Below are 16,458 nucleotides of genomic sequence, written 5' to 3'. Positions count from 1 at the left end.
CGTGCTAATGTGCGGAGGTTCTTTATAGGACATTATACTTTCCTCCAGTGTTGTATCTCATCTCATACATCTGTTCCTCTGTCATTAAATTCCTTGTAAAGGATGCGTAGTGAATGTAGAATTACTTACCCAACCAAGTCCCAACTGATAGACATTTCTGGGCCCCCGACTCCTGCTAATTTCCCCCATTAGAAATAAAGCTGTGATGACTGTCTCTGTGTATTAACTTTTGACTCCAGTGCATGGTTCTCTTGGCTAGATTTCTAGGACAGGAATTAATGAATCGAAGGGCTAAGGCTCTCATCTCTGGGTTTTCTCCAGAGGATTGCCGTTAAGCCTGTGGGCTCTAGAAGTCTCCACTGCCTGAGTTGGGATTTGAACTCTTTCACTTATTATCTGTGGGACTCTGAGCAGGTTATATAACCTGCTTTCTCACCTGCAAAATGGGGGTAATAATGATTGCTACCTCACAGCGTTGTTGTGCAGATTAAATGAGGGAAGCTACGTGTAACTGTTGGGTTGAACAGGCATGACTCATGAGTTGGAGTCACTCAGCCAGCTTAATTTTTGTCTCCCGTGGTCTCTCGAATTTTATTCTAGGGGGTCTGTTTTTCCCCTTAAACCTAGATGAAATTGAGGGAAATTCCCATGACTTTCCTGGCCATTTCCAGGTAACCAAAGGTTGTCCTGTCAGTAATTAATATGTTCTCTCTATTGTGATAAGAAAAAAATGTAAACTTCAGAGTTACCCCAGCTTCTCTTTCCCATCACAGTCTGCTGCAGGCCGACTGCTGTGGGAGAGGGTCCATCTTGTGGTTCCGACTCTCTCCAGGGTCCAAGATGAAGGCACAAAGTGGGGACAGGCGAGGAGAGGGGCAGGAAAGTTCTTGCCTGACTGATGAGCTGGTGTCACCCTCTCTGGGCCATCTCTCTCGCTGGGGCGCTTGTGTGGGTTCTTGAAGACCCTTCCATCATTCGGGTGTCTCCGCAAGGGCAGCTCCCTTGATGTGAGTGATGCTCTCTTCCCATGGCTCGTCCCATGGATTCATTCTCAGGCCATGGGAAAGCTGGGCTCATCCCCTCCCCAACTGTGACCTCCCCCGACGAGGGGGCCCTCTTGGCTGGGATCTAAGACAATTACACCCATCCCTCATGCCTGGGTCCACACTGGTCCACAGGATACACTCCTGTATCCATCACCCCACAAACGTGAGAGCACAGGCTGACCCTGAAGCTGCAGCACCCTCTCAGCCATCAGGGCAGATGTCACCTAGATGCCCCAGCATGGTGGCCCCAAGACCACTGTCACCCAGTGAGCTCCCCTGGTGGACTTCCTCAAGCCCTCTCTCCCTCCCACTTGGGGCTCCCTGGACCCTGGGGGCTCTCTCTAAAACTCCTCTTAATCTTCCAACAACCCTTTGTTCAGCCTCTTATATTTTTGATGTACCAGAGATGAGTGCCGGCTAATGGTCCAGCCTCTTTTCTGTGTCACCTTTGACAGTGTCCCACCTCACTCTGGAATGTGACATCTATTAACTTGGCACCTCAGAGGGAGAGTCCCATTTCATCAATCTGTTGTGCATATTGCTTTTATGAAACCCGTAGAGGGTGCCTGGCATAGAGCGTGTCTTCCACAAATGAGTCATGTCTGACCCCGTGTCACAGGCTCCCCATTTACATGGACTTCATCGCTGTTACACTTGGTTTGCTTTCTGTTGCCTTGTTTTATGCTTTCTGAGTTGAAGGTTTCCTTTAGTCTATGCTTGTTTCTGTTGTGGTGGAGATTTTTATTTGTTACTATCTTCAGTAGTGATTTGGAAAATAGACATTTTTTTTTAAGTCTACTAGTGGTTACCCTACATTTTTTCAGAGACAGCAGTAAGCCTTTTCATCCCACGTTAATCATGTCTCACAGGGCGATGGTCTTTGCATATTCTGCAGTTGCTGGAATGGGGGTTTCAGGGGGCACTCTGGCTGCCCACACGTGTGCCACCATCTTGCCATGATGTCTGCCCCACGGCTTTAATGGGCACTGGGCTCTGGTGTAGGGCCTTTCATCTCTGTTCTGGACTTTCCTATTCATCATCTACTAGTTTTCAATTCCTCTAGTCTTGTCTCCTTGTATCCTCCATCTTGCTCTCAATTCTATTTTTCTAAAAGTTACATCTGGACAGGTTACCCTTGGCTTAAAACCCTTTGGCTGTTTGCAGCAACATGGATGGACCTGGAGATTGTCATTCTAAGTGAAGTAAGCCAGAAAGAGGAAGGAAAATACCATATGATATCACTCATATCTGGAATCTTAAAAAAAAAAAAGACACAAATGAACCTATTTACAAAATAGAGAAGACTCACAGACATAGAAAACAAACTTACAGTTACCAGAGGGGAAAAGGGGTGGGACGCGACCAGTTGGGAGTTCGAGATTTGTAGATACTAATAACTGTATATAAAATAAACAAGTTTCTTCTGTATAGCACAGGGAACTATAATCAATATCTTGTAGGAATCTGTAATGAAAAGAATATGAAAATGAATATATGCATGTATGTGTATAACTGAAACATTATCCTGTACACCAGAAATTGATGCAATATTGTCAACTGACTATACTTCAATCAAAAAAAGAAAAAAGAAAAAACCCTTTGGTGATTCCCCATTAGCTACAGGATAAAATCCAAGCCCCCCAGCCTGGTGCTCATGGGGCCCTGCGATCTGGCCCTACCTGAACTTCCAGGCCCTTCTGCCACACTCAGCCACTCACCTGTATGCCACCACGTGAGGTGGTTTGCCAAGGTTTTCAAGTGCATTGGTCACATACTGTCACATCTCTATGTGTTGCCTCGCATCATCTTCTCTGTCTGGAATGCCCCTTGGTCACTGAGCCCAGCAGCGCACCTGGCCAGTGTAGAATCTCAGGAACTGTTCAACTCCCCCCCCCCCCCCATTTCTCACATCTATCGAAACTCTCCTCATCCTTCAAAACCTGATTCCACTGTCATCCTTTTTCATTCTCAGGAAACTCTTGCCCTAATCTGACTCCCTCCCTTCAATCCTGTGGGCCACCGCCTGCACTTTGTGCACCTGGACTGTGACACCAGCATCTTGGTGCTTTCTGTCTCTCCTGCCCAAACTGAGAGCTCCCTGACAGCAGGGCTGAGCCTGACGCTGGCCAAAGTGCTGCCTGGACCCTTGAGCCCAGCCAGGTGGAGTCGATGTCTGCTTGATTGAACCACCTTCCTCAGAAGGCAAGGGTGGAATGCCAAGCTATGAGGCAGGGCCCCCTGGGACTGGGTGCCCAATCAGAAGAGATATTCACTTATTATTCATATCCTTTTGCTTCCAAAACTGAGGAGAGGTGGCCCACACTCAATAAAAGTGTTAAATTAGAAATAGAAAATTTAAGATTCCACAGGGAAGTAGCAAGTTGCCAAAAAGCTAACCTCCTTCCTCAGGTGAACTGGCCTTGCTGAGGGGAGCTTGCACCGGGGTCCTCTCCAGCTGGAGTGGCAGGTGTGAGGGTTTCCTTTGGGCTGCTTCTGTCCCCATGTGTTCTTTTACTCCCCTCACAAACTATGACCATGCTTGAAAATGCCTACGATGCAATCAGGAGAATTGAAATTCACAGCAATACCTCATCCTTGAGGAACAGGACAGGTGGTGAGGAGGGTGCACTGGGTGTGGCACGTTTCAGGCATGGTATGCTTGTTCCTGAGCTAAATTTGAAAAGCTTAGATACTTCTTCAAGGGTCATGTAGAGACCAGCTGCATTTTAACTTTGACCTAGTGCAACATTCCTCACGTGGCTTTCCGGAGTGGCATTTTAGTGGAAGCCAAGGACACATGCTTAAAATGGCAACCAGGGAAGCCACTGGAGCAGGAAAACCCATTGCCTGTTCTGAATTGAGTATGAACACTCACACATCCTCTTAGAACTCATGAAAGCACACACTTAGATCCTTCCCATGTGCACACAGCAGTGTACCAACTAACAAATGTTTTGACCGCAGGGACACCTTACACACACACACACACACACACACACACACACACACCCCCACACCCACACCCACACACACCCACTCACCCACTCACACAGCTGTGGCACACAGCCCCACTGGCTCCCCCACATCCCAAGTGCACACAGAGCTCTGCAGGAGGAGACGTAGAAAGCCGTCTTATTTCTGCACCTCACTCTGCCTCCAGATTTTGCTCCCTTAGGACAGAACCTAAAGTGTCTATTTAATAGATTCAATTACTCCAGGCTCCTGAGACCTTCCAACTTGATTCTGATTGCTTTAAGGTGTCAGATAATTTGGGACTAAAGGGGAAAGGCAGCCTCAAGTTCTTGAAGACAAAGTCTTCTGAGCTCATCTCTGAAGTGGTAGCTGCTGATGGTCTGGAGGATGGGGCTGACCTCTCGCTTCTAGACAGGGTTCTGTCCACAGGTCCTGACAGACAGAAGCCTTGGGGCATGCTTTGCTGTGCTGCCTGGGCCTCCAAGGCAGGGACCAGTCCTGGGAGCCTGAGAGAGGTGAAAATGGAGGCCCAGGCCAGGTGTCCCAGCAGCAAGGGGACAGCCCTACTTTCTCCTCGCACCCCCCCAGCCCCCCACCGGGATGATTTTATTTTATTTTTTTTGGTCAGCTGTCTGTCCTCATTGACCGTGATAGCTCTTGGAAGTTGATAAATAATCAGAGGTCACAGCCTTCAGAGAGCTTCGATGCTGTGCCAGACGGACATGGGTCTGACCTGTCCTGCACTCCGGAAGCCTGAAGAGGGAGACTGGATGTGTGTACGTGCCTGCATGTGCAGTGCAAGAGCTGTGATAGGCAGGAAGGAGGCTAAGGCCCAGGCCTGTGCACCCAGACTGCTTGTGTGAATCCTGGCTTCATCACTGACCTGTGACTTTGGGCAAGATCTTTGCCTTCTCAGTACTTCAGTTTCTTCTGCTATAAATACAGCGCCTACCTCCTCGGGTGTTTGTGAGAATTACACGAGTTATAGTATATAGCTAGCACCTGGTGCTCAGCAAGTGCTCCAGATATCTTGGTTACTGTTTTTATAGCTAATGAGCAAGGCTGCAGGCCTGGGAGAGAGAGTCCTGGGGTGGAGAGTCATGGCTGTGGACCCAGAGCAGCAGGAGGGGCCCCTCCCTCAGCCCAGCTGGCTGTCCTCACACTCTCTCTCCCACTTTTGGGCAGTCCTAGGATCCCACGTGGCCACTCTGCTGGCATGGTTTGGGGGATGGTGCTGCTGAATCCAGGGTGCCTGCCTGCAGCATGGGACTGTGCCCCTTGGCAGCTCCCTCCCTGATCACCTGCCTCTCCTTCCTGCTCCGGCCAGCCCTGCTGTAGACTTGTACCCTTCACCTCAACATGCCACAATTTGCTTTAAAGTTGGTGCCCATCACAGCCAAGACCTTCTCAGCACTCTTGAGACTTTTAGATTATCTTTGTTGGGAGGTTTCTGCCTGCATTTAAGTGTAGACCCTAGAAGGGCTTTGGGGGACAGAGATCCTGGTTCCTTTTCTGTTCTATCGCTTCCTAGCTTTATGTCCTTGGGCATTTTGGCCTTCCTGAGGCTTTATTCTCTGGGAAATAGGGGTAACTACTTGCCTCCCAAGGCTATTGTGAAGATTAAATAATATAAATTTATGAGGGCTGGGGATGCAATTGACAGTAAATGTTATTCTTGTCTTGACTGTTTAACTTAGAGGGGATGGACTCCTCCGCAGTGAGGAAATACCTTCTGTACTAAAACCTAAGAAAGAAGGTTCTCTGGGGCATGTGAGAACTGGAGGCGGTCGGAGTGGCAGGGAACGGGGAAGACCAGCCTCCATGCTGCGAACCCGGAGGTTCGCAGGACCTCTTTCGGTCTTTTCTGGCATCATTCTCTTCCTATGCAAATGGACTCCCACCCCCACTTCTCCCCTCCCCGACCCCGCACCCCAATATGAGCAGCGGTTTCCCATTCATCAGTGGAGATAGGTAGGCCAGTTAGATAGGTAGGTGGGTGTTAGAATCATCCCCGTTTCACAGAGGAGGAAACTGAGGTTCAGAGATCTGGGACCGCCCAGGGGCGGCGCCTGTTCACCCAAGGTGGGCGCGGGCGCGGTCACGTGTGCAGAGCCTGGGGACCCGAGGTTTCGGGAAGCGGAGCGTTGGGGACGCCAGAGCCGGCCTGGGGGTGGGGTCTCCGTCGGGGGCGGGCCGCCGCTGACACGCAGCACTCCGGCCCGGGCGCGGGACCGAGCCCCACTGGTGGCCGGGCGGTGCGGGCCGCCTCTCCCAGTTGCGCGCGCGCGCGCGCGCGCCGCCCCCGCGCTCTCCGCCGCTTCGCCCATCGCTCTGCGCCGCACGGGCAGCCGCTCGCCGAGCCCGGGGCCGGGGCCCTGGCGTGCTGCGCGGGCCTCGGCGGGGCTCAGCGCCCCGGCTCGGGAGGATGCGGCCCGGGGCGGCCCGGGAGCTGAGCAGGGCCCCCGCGCCGGCCCCCGCGGGCCCCGGCCTCCCGAGCCGCAGCCGCCGCCCCGCCCCCGAGAGACATGACTTCCAAGCCGCATTCCGACTGGATTCCCTACAGGTACGCGGGCGCCAGCCCCCACCTTCTCTTTAACTCCAGGGCGCGGGCCCAGCCCACCACCCTCCAACGCCGAGGGTGGGGCAGGGTCGAGGGTGCCGGGCCGGGGTGCCCACTACCCGAACTCGGGGCGCAGGGCTGGCTGGGGACGCCGGGTCGGGGCGTGGGGCAACACTGAGGGGCGCGGGTTGGAGGCGCTGGGCCTTTCTACCTCAACTTTAGGGGCCCTGGTGGACCGAACCCGCCTGCTCTGCCCCCTTAAACGACTGGGTTGCTGGAAGGGGCCAGTGCTCTGGGCCTGTGTGGGCCTTGTTGGGGCCGGCAGCGCCGTGTGACCGCCTGGGGAGGGAGTGAACTGTGCTGAGCCCCCTCCTAGGCCCAGCACACAGGGTCACACTCTAGTATATCCGTGTGCACACATACACCCATACATCCGCAGGCATGCACCCACAGACCATAAAACGCTCCTGCTGGTCGGTTCCTACACTCAGAGCGTGAATTCCTGGAGACAGTCATTCCGAACCCAAACCACAGGCTGCTCGTATATACATGCACCGTGTATCACTACACACACATACGCACGTACTGATTCTCAGGCTTACACAGATGCACTCCTATCTGTGCACAAAAACAAACTATTTGGAGGATACCTGCCACCTACTACTCCCACACAAGTACTACTCATGTGTTTCAGAGACTGAGAAATCCACTTGCTAACTGGGTTACACCTGGACACATACCAACTCAGTACATGAGAATTGCCTTGCATGCACAAGAGCACCTACGAACCCAGGCACGCTCTGGGAAGCACAGCCACCCTGTGTTCCCTGACGCTGTGGTCTGTCCCAAAGACAGCTGGGCTTTCCCCTGAGCAGAGATTGAAGTGGGGGAGAAGTCTCTGGGGCTTTGCACAGGTGCAGGCCCTTCCCCATCCGCTCAACTCTATTCTCTCCATTACCACTGGAAAAGAGCTCATCGCCATGGCAGCGCCAGATCCTTGGCCACCTATTGGCTCTTTGGTTGCCATGGGCTACGGGGCTATCTCCAGGCCTCCCGTGAGAAGCCTGTGTGTAAAAGGGGTGCCCCACTGCAAGGGTCCACTATGTTCTTGCCCACCCAGATGCACATGCCTGTGGCTGGTAGGCACAGAACCTCTGGACCTGCCTGGTAACAGACTGCTCTCAAAGGGACCTGATTCCAGGCACTGATAGAAAATAATTCTGACAGAGCTCTTCTATGAGTCTGTCCAGACAGCATCCAAAATGGAAACCAGCTGAAACCGCCTGAGGCTTGTTAAAAGCAGATCTTTCTGCAAACAAGCACCTGTCACTGGCCTGGGGATTCAAGGTTTCTCTTAAGAATTGTTGTCTCTAATCTCAGCTCCTATGGGGCTTCAGGGCTTCCCAGGTAGGATTTGTGGGTGCCCCCCCACCGATACACACACGTGCACCCGTGGTTTCCTGCAGACATGTGTAGTCACACCTCAGAGTCTCATAGACAGGAGAGGACTGTCACCCTGCACAGGCATCCTGGCGGGGGGGCACAAGTAGTTCCTGGAGCATTGTGGCTTTCTTGACACATGTGGGCTCAGGACTTCTGAAAGACAGCACAACCACACAAAGTTTCATTAACCTTTTCTAACCATCCAGCAGAAGTACCTGGGCAGCGCCTGTGGGCGGAGAGGCCTCACATGCTGTGGAAGTACCTGAATGGGGGTGTTGATGGCAGGGTGGGGAGCACAAACTTAGGAGAAAGAAGGGGGCAGTGCTTGGGGCAGTGGACATGATGGTGTGTTTAGGATCTAGCTGGGGGCCAGGCCAGGTCATGATTCAAGGAAGCCTCTCCCAGGAGCCAAGGACCAAGGCAACTTGTAGAGTGAGCACACAGGTTTCAGAGAAGGCCTGCCTCAAAGTGGGGAGGCTTAACCTGCCTCTGGGAAAGGGGGCTCTAGAAGGTGGGGCTGTCTGTGGAAAATGGCTCTGTCCTCCAGCAAGTGCCCAGGCCCGGCCACTCCAGCCCCTCATTCCTTCCTTGGGCCCACACACTCCACCTGGAGCACCGAGTCCTGCCACCCTGAAGCCTAGCCCCAAGCAATAGCTTGGCACTCTTGCGGCTCTACGCTGTTCACTGTCCCATTGCTCTGCCACCCCTGCCTTCTTGGTCTGGGGCAGGGAGGGTATAGCAGGGGGCAGGCTGTAGTCAGAAGTTGCCAGACTCTCTCCTGCATTCCTGGGGTTTTTCTGAGCCTGGGAAAGTGCTGGACTTGGGTGTAGACTTCCAGAAGAGGAAGATTTGGCTGAGAGGAGGAGCTGCAAATTGCCTCTTGCACTAACGAGGCTGCTGATTGCAGTCAAAGCCACATGCCTGCTTGATCACAGAGAAAACTGGGGCAGGAGACGGCAAGGCAGTGCACTTACAGATGAGAGGATGAGCGCGTGTGCAGGCTGTGGTGTGGGATTCCCTCATGTCACAGCGTGTCAGAACTGGAATGTGTCATGTGGTTTGGGGACGAGAGGTCAGTCGATACCTTGTTAGCTCTCCTGATGGGGGTTCTGTTCCCTCTGCAGTGGTTGCACCTGCATTCTCTGGGCCTGGCTCCTTTTCTTTGAAGCAGTGATGGTGATAATCTTCTTAAGGATAATTGAGACTCAGTTTATAATCATGGATTAATCTCACCTTCTGACTTAGAAGGGAACCATTTAGTTTATAAAGTGTAACAATTAGAATAACTTTGCCTTTTTTCTGTTATTACTACTGATCATTTCTATTTCTGCCATTCTTATCACCTGTGTTCTTGAGGCACAGTAACTGATTCTGGTTCATGACTTGATAACGTTTTATGAGTTGTAGGTGGACTGCAGAGAGTCAGGTGTATTGAGGGTGGGAGTTATGGCCGGCCCTGTCCTGGGTGCTCGGTCTGCATGGTCCTGCGACCATTGCCTGGTGTCTCCCTCACCAGGCAGTGAACTCCTGGAGAGCAGGAGAGTGCCTGGCGTGACCCAGCGTAGACAGGATGCCCACTGCTTTGAATCAGAGTGGCATCCCCAGGTAGCTTTTAGGACTTCTGGCTTTCCTGGCCCCACACCCGAGGAATGCAGTACTCTGCCCTCACAGTGGGGCTTCAGGGGTGCTGCTGGAAAAGCAGGGCTCTCAGAGAATGAGAATCTCAGGCAGGAGGGGTCCTCCCAGGCTGTCCAGTCCCCTGTGTGGCTCTGAGGCTCCTGGAGCCTCCCTGCAAACGGCCTTTTATTAGATGGCCAAGACCATTAGAAAATTCTCCCTTGGGGTGAGCCCAATCCTGTCTCTGGGTTTCCCCTCTTCTTGGTTCTTGCAAGATTCTCAACATACTTCTCTGCTTACGGGGACGCAGAATGATTACTGATTAAGTAAGACCCCCGACTCTCTCATTTCTGCTGCTGCAGGGAGCCTCAGCGGTGCTGGGCCTCTGGCCCACGCCTCACCTCCGGCAAAGGAAGGAGGAGCAGGACCTCTGCTTCCAGTTCCACAGGGACTCTCTCTCCACCCCCACCCTCACCCCCACCCCCCCAGCTCGAGCGTCCTTGGGAAATCTTTCTGCTGCCTGGGGTAGAGGGAGCAGGACACTCAAGGTTGATAGCAGTGGTTCAGGGAGCAGGGATGCTGTGGATGCCCTCCTCCTGCATGGGTCCTGGCGCTGCATGCAGGGGCCTCGGTGTGGCCTGTCCAGCCCTGAGCAGAGTGAGGCCGTTATTTCCTTGGTCCTGTCGCTGCCCTCCCTGTCCTGTCAGCTGGCTTTGATACTGACCTGTCACCTCGAGGCTTCTGTAAACAAAACTGCAGTCTTTCATCAGGCTGGTGTGAAGCCCCATCTCCTCTGTTCTGCCTGTGTGGGGAGGCCTGGGTTTGGCGGCCCGCCTGTAAGACTTAACCACCCCCTTTTAGGTTTCCAGGGTCTTCTGAATGCATACTGTCTTAGTGAACAGTCAGTATCTCTTCTACCCTGAAACCTGTAAGTCTGTTGAGAGGCCTGCCTTGTGTCAGGTCATCAGTAAGCTTGCTAACCAAGTGAAGCGTGATGCTAGAAACTGTCCTTGACAATGGCATGATGCATTGTTGCCAAAGCCTTCCACTGTCTAACCGGCCTCACACACCACTTCCATGGCTCCGTCCTGCCCACAGGGTATCGTCGCCGGGCCCAGTAGTTCTTGCGGAAGCCTGGCTGTGCTGTGCTCCTGTCTTTCTGATCAGCCTGAGCAAGTGTGCCCTGACCTGCTGGCACCCCTGGCCTTGCTCCACTGGTCACGTCCCTTCTAGCTATTCAGCTGACCCCTCCACAGTCTTACCTGGGGCTGCGTTAGACACACTCATCTGCACACACTCTAATTTCTTTCCCTATCTGAGCAGAAGGCTGTATTTGCATACTTCCAGCTTTGTAGCTGCTCAATTACTTTTTTGTTCTTTAGCCATCACCAGCTGTGGCTCCTGGTGTCCATTTGCATAGCTGAGCATTAGAATCACCTGTGTCACTTGCTTTAGAAAAAAAGTGTGACGTGGAGGGTTGATTCTGGGGCATCTTCCCCAGCAGTTCAGAGTTATCAAGTCAGCACCTGGTAAGTTTGGGAGCCAGTGGCTCCCAGTGGAAGGGAGACACCTCATCCTGGGAGGCTGGAGCTCTTGTGAGCAATGTGGTCCTCTCCCTTCTGGAGCTGCCCCCTACCTCCACCACTGTGTTTCCGCGATGTTCCAAGTAGCCACTAGGCAACAGAAGCCACAGATCTGGACGTGTTGGGGGGTCTGGCACTGGGCATGGAGTTCGCAGCCAGCCACCCTGGGTCGTATTTCCTCCCCTGACAGCCCACTTCCCTGATTGCCTGAGTCCGGCAGGGGCGGCTTCCACCATGACCGAGGGCAAGGAGTGAGGGCAGAAGGCAGGGAGTGGGCATAGAGAGTGGGTCTGCCCCAAGGTTGGCCTCGCCCACAGGCCTCTGGTCAGCTCTGGTGGGTTAGGCGGGGCGTGGACGGTGGGGTCTAAGAAGAGAGGGGGACCTGGCTTTTCCAGCCCATGGGAGAAGTGTCCCTGATTCATTTGTCATCACACGTGGTTCACTCCAGGTATCTATTCAGTGCCTCTGAAGAATCAAGGGGATGTGGAGGGGCTGTCTCCCTGGGAGGAGAGGGGCCATGTGGTTGGCCTTGGACAGAGCAGATGGATGGGTGGACATAGCAGACTGGGTTTCTCTGGCCTTCACGAGCCTGTGGCCAGTGCTTTCCTGGGCCTCCCTAGTCCGGCCCCTCAACGAGGCGACTGTCCTGAAGGAGCCGCCCGGGGCAGCTGGAGGACCCATCATCAGGGCCCTGTCTCCCGCCCGAGTTTCCTGGCAGGGCTGCAGCTGGCAGCCTGGCCTTGGCAGTGATTCCATAATTGGAGTCCGAGTCATTAAAAAGCCATTACTGTCTCCTCTCGTGGTTATCGGTTAGTGCTGTCTATAACAGTGCCCATCGGAAGGCGGCAGGCCAGGGAGAGTCTTGAGGAGGGAAGGTGCCACATTGGGAAATGAGAAGGCAGGTCTGGGCGGTCTGGTAGGGGAGGAGGGGATGAAGAGGGGATGGGGCCTGCTGAGGAGGTGAGAGGAGCTTTGGTTCTGCTCTCCCTGGAGACAGCCGTCATTCTTGTCATTGTTCAGCTACATGCAGGGGAGTCTTTTGTTAATCACCAGGGACAGCTGTTATGTGTTCCAGATACATTGTTGTCAGGCAGAAACACCGCCCAGTACAAGCTTGCCCTGGCTGGGGAATTGCAGTCAACTTGGCACCTTTGCGGCTGTACCAGGAGCCTGCTTTCCTGCACGTGGCACTGCTGCCCACTCCTGGAGCCTCCTCGTTTCACTGGATTTATTGCCGGCCCTCCTGGATGGGTCTTGCTCAGCCAGGCGTGTTCTTACTCACCAGGCACATGTTGGTTCTCCCCAGCTGCCCGCCAACCCCAGCCCTGCACGCTCCCTTCCTCCGAGGCTCCAGCCTGCCTGGTGCCGAGGGAGGTGGTGGGCGGCTCTCCAGGCACTCCTTGGGTATCTGAGTTTCTGGAATCTCGGAAGCCTTGCCCTTGTGTCCATCCATCTTTCTTAGAAGGCTGGTGGCTAAGTCCATTCTAGCTATGATCACATCTAGTGACCTGTGTTACTGAAGCCTGCAGTTCTTTGTCATTCTCCCCTACTGGGGAATGGAGGTGGGGACGGAGGAGAGGAAGTGATGCTTTCATGGAACTGTGGAAAGTCCATGGCCGGAGGACAGTGGTCTGTGGTGGGAAGACACCCCTCTGCACGGATGAGGATGTGAATGGGGCACTGGGCAGGGAGGCCACCGTGGCTGGACCACCTTTTGTCAGTCGAGCAGCCACTGTGACCAGCAGTTCGGAGGTGGCGTTGCTAATGGGAGCTTACCTCTCAGCAGGATGTCCCCCTTTTATATTAGGTGTCAGTACCTTTGTGGTGTCAGCACCATGGAAGTTGTCATCTTTGCTCTGCTCAGCGAGGCCTGGGGCCAGGGGTGACCCAGATGACAGCCTTGGCCCTGCCCTGGGAGAACATGATGGCTCACATCATCCCAGGATCCAGGAACCGGCCTCTCCTGGCAGGAAGGGGAGCCAGCACTACCTGGTGGAGATGACACTGGCTCCTGTGGCCAGGCCACCAGCACATGTCTGAGATGGCAGGCCGCCTTGTGTGTGCCCAGGAACAGAGCTTGGCAATCAGGACACAGTTGGATTTCAGTCCCCACTGCCCCTCTCAGCCAGGTGGCATACAGAGCCAAACTGCAGATGTCACCCATACCCTGGAAGCCACAAGCTGCGGTGGACAGGGATGTTTGCACACTGACCCTCTGGAGCTGCTTTGCCCTTGCGTTACCCAGTTGGGCCGCCAGCCGACGGTGGAGAGGGAGGTAGGGGAGTTGTAGCCTCTCGGACCTGGCAGGGCTCCCAGGCATCTTGCTTACCCTGGTGCCGTCACCCTTTGTCCAAAACTCGTGCTGCCCACCCCACTCCCCCAACCCCCGGCCTGTGGCGTGTGCCTTCTGTGATGGGACACTCACCATCCCAGCCATCTGGGATTTTTCAGAGCTGTTCCCAGTTCTCTGGGCCTGGCGATGCCCTCAGGTAGGCCCATGTGCACTCTTAGACAGGAGGACTATTTTAGGTAAACTGAAGCCTTGACTTAGAAGCATGTCTGCTGAGGAGTATTTTCTCCTGTGCTCTGGCAGCTGAGGTTTTGGTGAAGGAGGAAGTTCTGTGCATGGCCCCAGGTCCCCACTGGGGCTCCTCTTGAGTGCAGAGCAGCCTGTAGGCATCAGGAAGATCCTTCCAAAATGTCAAGTAGGTAGGACAGCTGCTAGTTCAAAATATGCAGAGTCTCTCTAGGTTGTGGCTAGAGAGGTGGGTGTAGCCAGAGATGGGTGGTGGGCTGTCTGCAGTCCATGGACTTCCTGCCACCCTCTGGCTGGCTCCCCCAGCACAAGTAGTTTGCATGAGCTGAAAGGACATTTCAGGTCAATGATTGTTCCAGCTAGAAAGGGCTGCTGCAGTCAGGAGGAGGTGGAAGTGCCCCACCTTGTCTTCAGGGTGCTGTGACGTCAGCTTTCCCCCTGACGTGTGTGCTGTACTCACCTGCACGCACGGGCACACTGCTTCTTACACAGGTGTCTGCATGCATATATATCCAGGTGTGCTTACACACGTAGATGCACTCACACATTTGGACATCTCCTGGTATGTGCACACGCATGAGATACACCTGCAGCCTCACACGCAAACCCAACACACTTGGGCGTACCTGTGCAGCCACCCCCACAAGGTCTGGTTCGGGGCAGGCTCCAGAATAACTGGGACAGAGCAGCCTGGAGGTTCCCAGAGCACAGATCCTCAGGCTCCAACCCCATCCCATGCAGCTGTCCTGACCTTGGCTTTGATAGGATTTGGGCATAGGCCTCACGCATGCATCTTAGACTAGAAAGCAAGCTAGGTGGTGGGAGCTCCCTCTCATGCTCTGCCATCCTGGGACGTGGGGCTGGTCCGTATGAGACGATGCTGCCCATCCCAAGACCTTAGTTAGGGACTCAGGATTTGATGCCCTGCAACCACCTGCGCTGCATCTGTGGCCAGGGAAGGGCCTAGAGGCAAGTTGCCGGGCTGTGCATTGATGTGCTGTGTCTGCCCCACACCCAAACCTGCTCATGTCCTGAGGGGATGGTCAGTGTCTTCACTCTCCCAAATGAGGGGACTCTCAGTCCTCTATATGTGGGGAAGGGGGGCAGTGTCAGCACCCCCACTTTACCACCTGGAGAGCTAGGAGTTTGCCTTAAACAGATGGGGAGAGAGTCTGTCCTGGAAGACCCACGCTCCTCCAGAAAGGATGGAAAGACAGAGGGAGGGGTGGAGCTGGAGGGGCAGGCCCTTGGGTCTGAAGCCTGGCCTTGGGCCTGGCTTGTTCCTGATGCCTCTGGATGTCAGTCAGGCCTGGCCCTGCTCATGGGCCCAAGGGGAATGTGTCCTCCTGTATTTACTGGGCATGGTAGACTGGGAAGTCATTGGGGCAGCAGGGATCCCAGCAGGTGATAAATCCCCAAAGAGGCAGAAAGATGGCTCATGCCTTTACGTCTTGAGCTGGTTCTCAGATAGTAGCTTCACCCTTCCTCCCTCTCCCACATGCCCAGGGACCATGATAGGAGGGGCTCAAAGAACCCAGACGTGCTGGGCGTGGGCTCTGGGCTGTCCTGGCTCCTCGTGGCCAGGCCCTGAATACCCCTCTCTCCACCTGCAGTGTCTTAGATGATGAGGGCAGCAACCTGAGGCAGCAGAAGCTTGACCGGCAGGTGAGTGAGGCTGGAGCCAGGTGGAAGGGTGGATTCACCATCCTGGCCTGAGTCTGAGCTGGAATGTCCAATGGCCAGGGGAAGGGCTGGCCCCCTTCCTAGGGTGATCCTGTCTAGTGGGGAGAGGGGCCCCTCCCAGGAGACTAGCAAGCTCTCTCCTTTACCAGCTCAGCGTTAGCACTGCCCCAGCATGCAGGGCTTCTGCCGGCAGGCAGCTCGGGTGACTGCAGTCTGTGCTGTGATCCTGCCAGGGCAGCTACCTGGCCTGATTTTTGCCCGCTTTCCCTGTACCCCAAGTCTTGGGGCACCAAGAACATGAGGCCACAGTGGACCCCGCTGTGACCTCTAGAACCGAGCTGAGTGAGCAGGGCCCCCTCCAGTCCCAGTCTGGGCGACTTCCCTCGGGCGAGGCAGTAGCCCTCTTGGGGCTTCCCAACCCCTGTGCCTGTCCGGTGCCTCTGTAGCGGGCTCTGCTGGAGCAGAAGCAGAAGAAGAAGCGCCAGGAGCCCCTGATGGTGCAGGCCAACGCCGATGGGCGGCCCCGGAGCCGGCGGGCCCGGCAGTCGGAGGAGCAGGCCCCCCTGGTGGAGTCCTACCTCAGCAGCAGCGGCAGCACCAGCTACCAAGGTACCCCTGCCCTCGGGGCGCCAGCCTGGGGTGGCCCCTGTGCCACAGCTTTAGACCCTGGCACTGCTTGGGGGGGCCCCTCAGGGACTTGCTGCTGACCTGGACAGGTGAGAGGCTCGTGCTGTCAGGGTGCCCAGGCGGAGCATGGCACCCAGCCCAGGTGGCAGCTGAGTGGGGCAGGCAGAGGGAGGCTGGGACTTGGAGCCGTGGGCTCCTGAGTCAGGTGCAGGGGCCAGAAGGTACAACTTTAAGGATCTAGGAGTCCAAAAGCCCAGGTTTCTGATCTGGAACATCTCACTGAGAGCCAGAGGCAATGCCTAGGAGTGGAATAGTCTGCTCCCCGCCAGCATTCTGCCTCCTGAGAGGGACCCATCACCCTGCCCGCCCAGTGCCTCTGGTGACAGACAC

At 54.8% G+C, this 16,458-nt stretch overlaps 1 protein-coding gene across 7 annotated transcripts in view; it reads left to right on the top strand.

Moving 5' to 3' along the window:
• Positions 1–16,458, top strand: part of TUB (TUB bipartite transcription factor) — an 81,169-nt gene that overhangs the window by 50,659 nt on the left and 14,052 nt on the right. For 5 of the 7 annotated variants that reach the window (XM_074372446.1, XM_074372445.1, XM_074372444.1 and 2 more), the window contains exons 2-3: positions 15,372–15,423; positions 15,888–16,050. In XM_074372446.1, the coding sequence (XP_074228547.1) occupies positions 15,372–15,423; positions 15,888–16,050 (215 nt within the window). Of the gene's footprint in view, positions 1–6,210; positions 6,583–15,371; positions 15,424–15,887; positions 16,051–16,458 lie in introns of those variants that run through there. The other 2 variants (XM_045524118.2, XM_045524115.2) reach the window with 2 other exon arrangements.

This window comes from Camelus bactrianus, chromosome 10, assembly GCF_048773025.1.
Source record: "Camelus bactrianus isolate YW-2024 breed Bactrian camel chromosome 10, ASM4877302v1, whole genome shotgun sequence".
NCBI classification, from domain to species: Eukaryota; Metazoa; Chordata; class Mammalia; order Artiodactyla; family Camelidae; genus Camelus; species Camelus bactrianus.
Note: the sequence above shows the minus strand (reverse complement) of the source record. Positions and strands in the feature narration are given on the sequence as shown.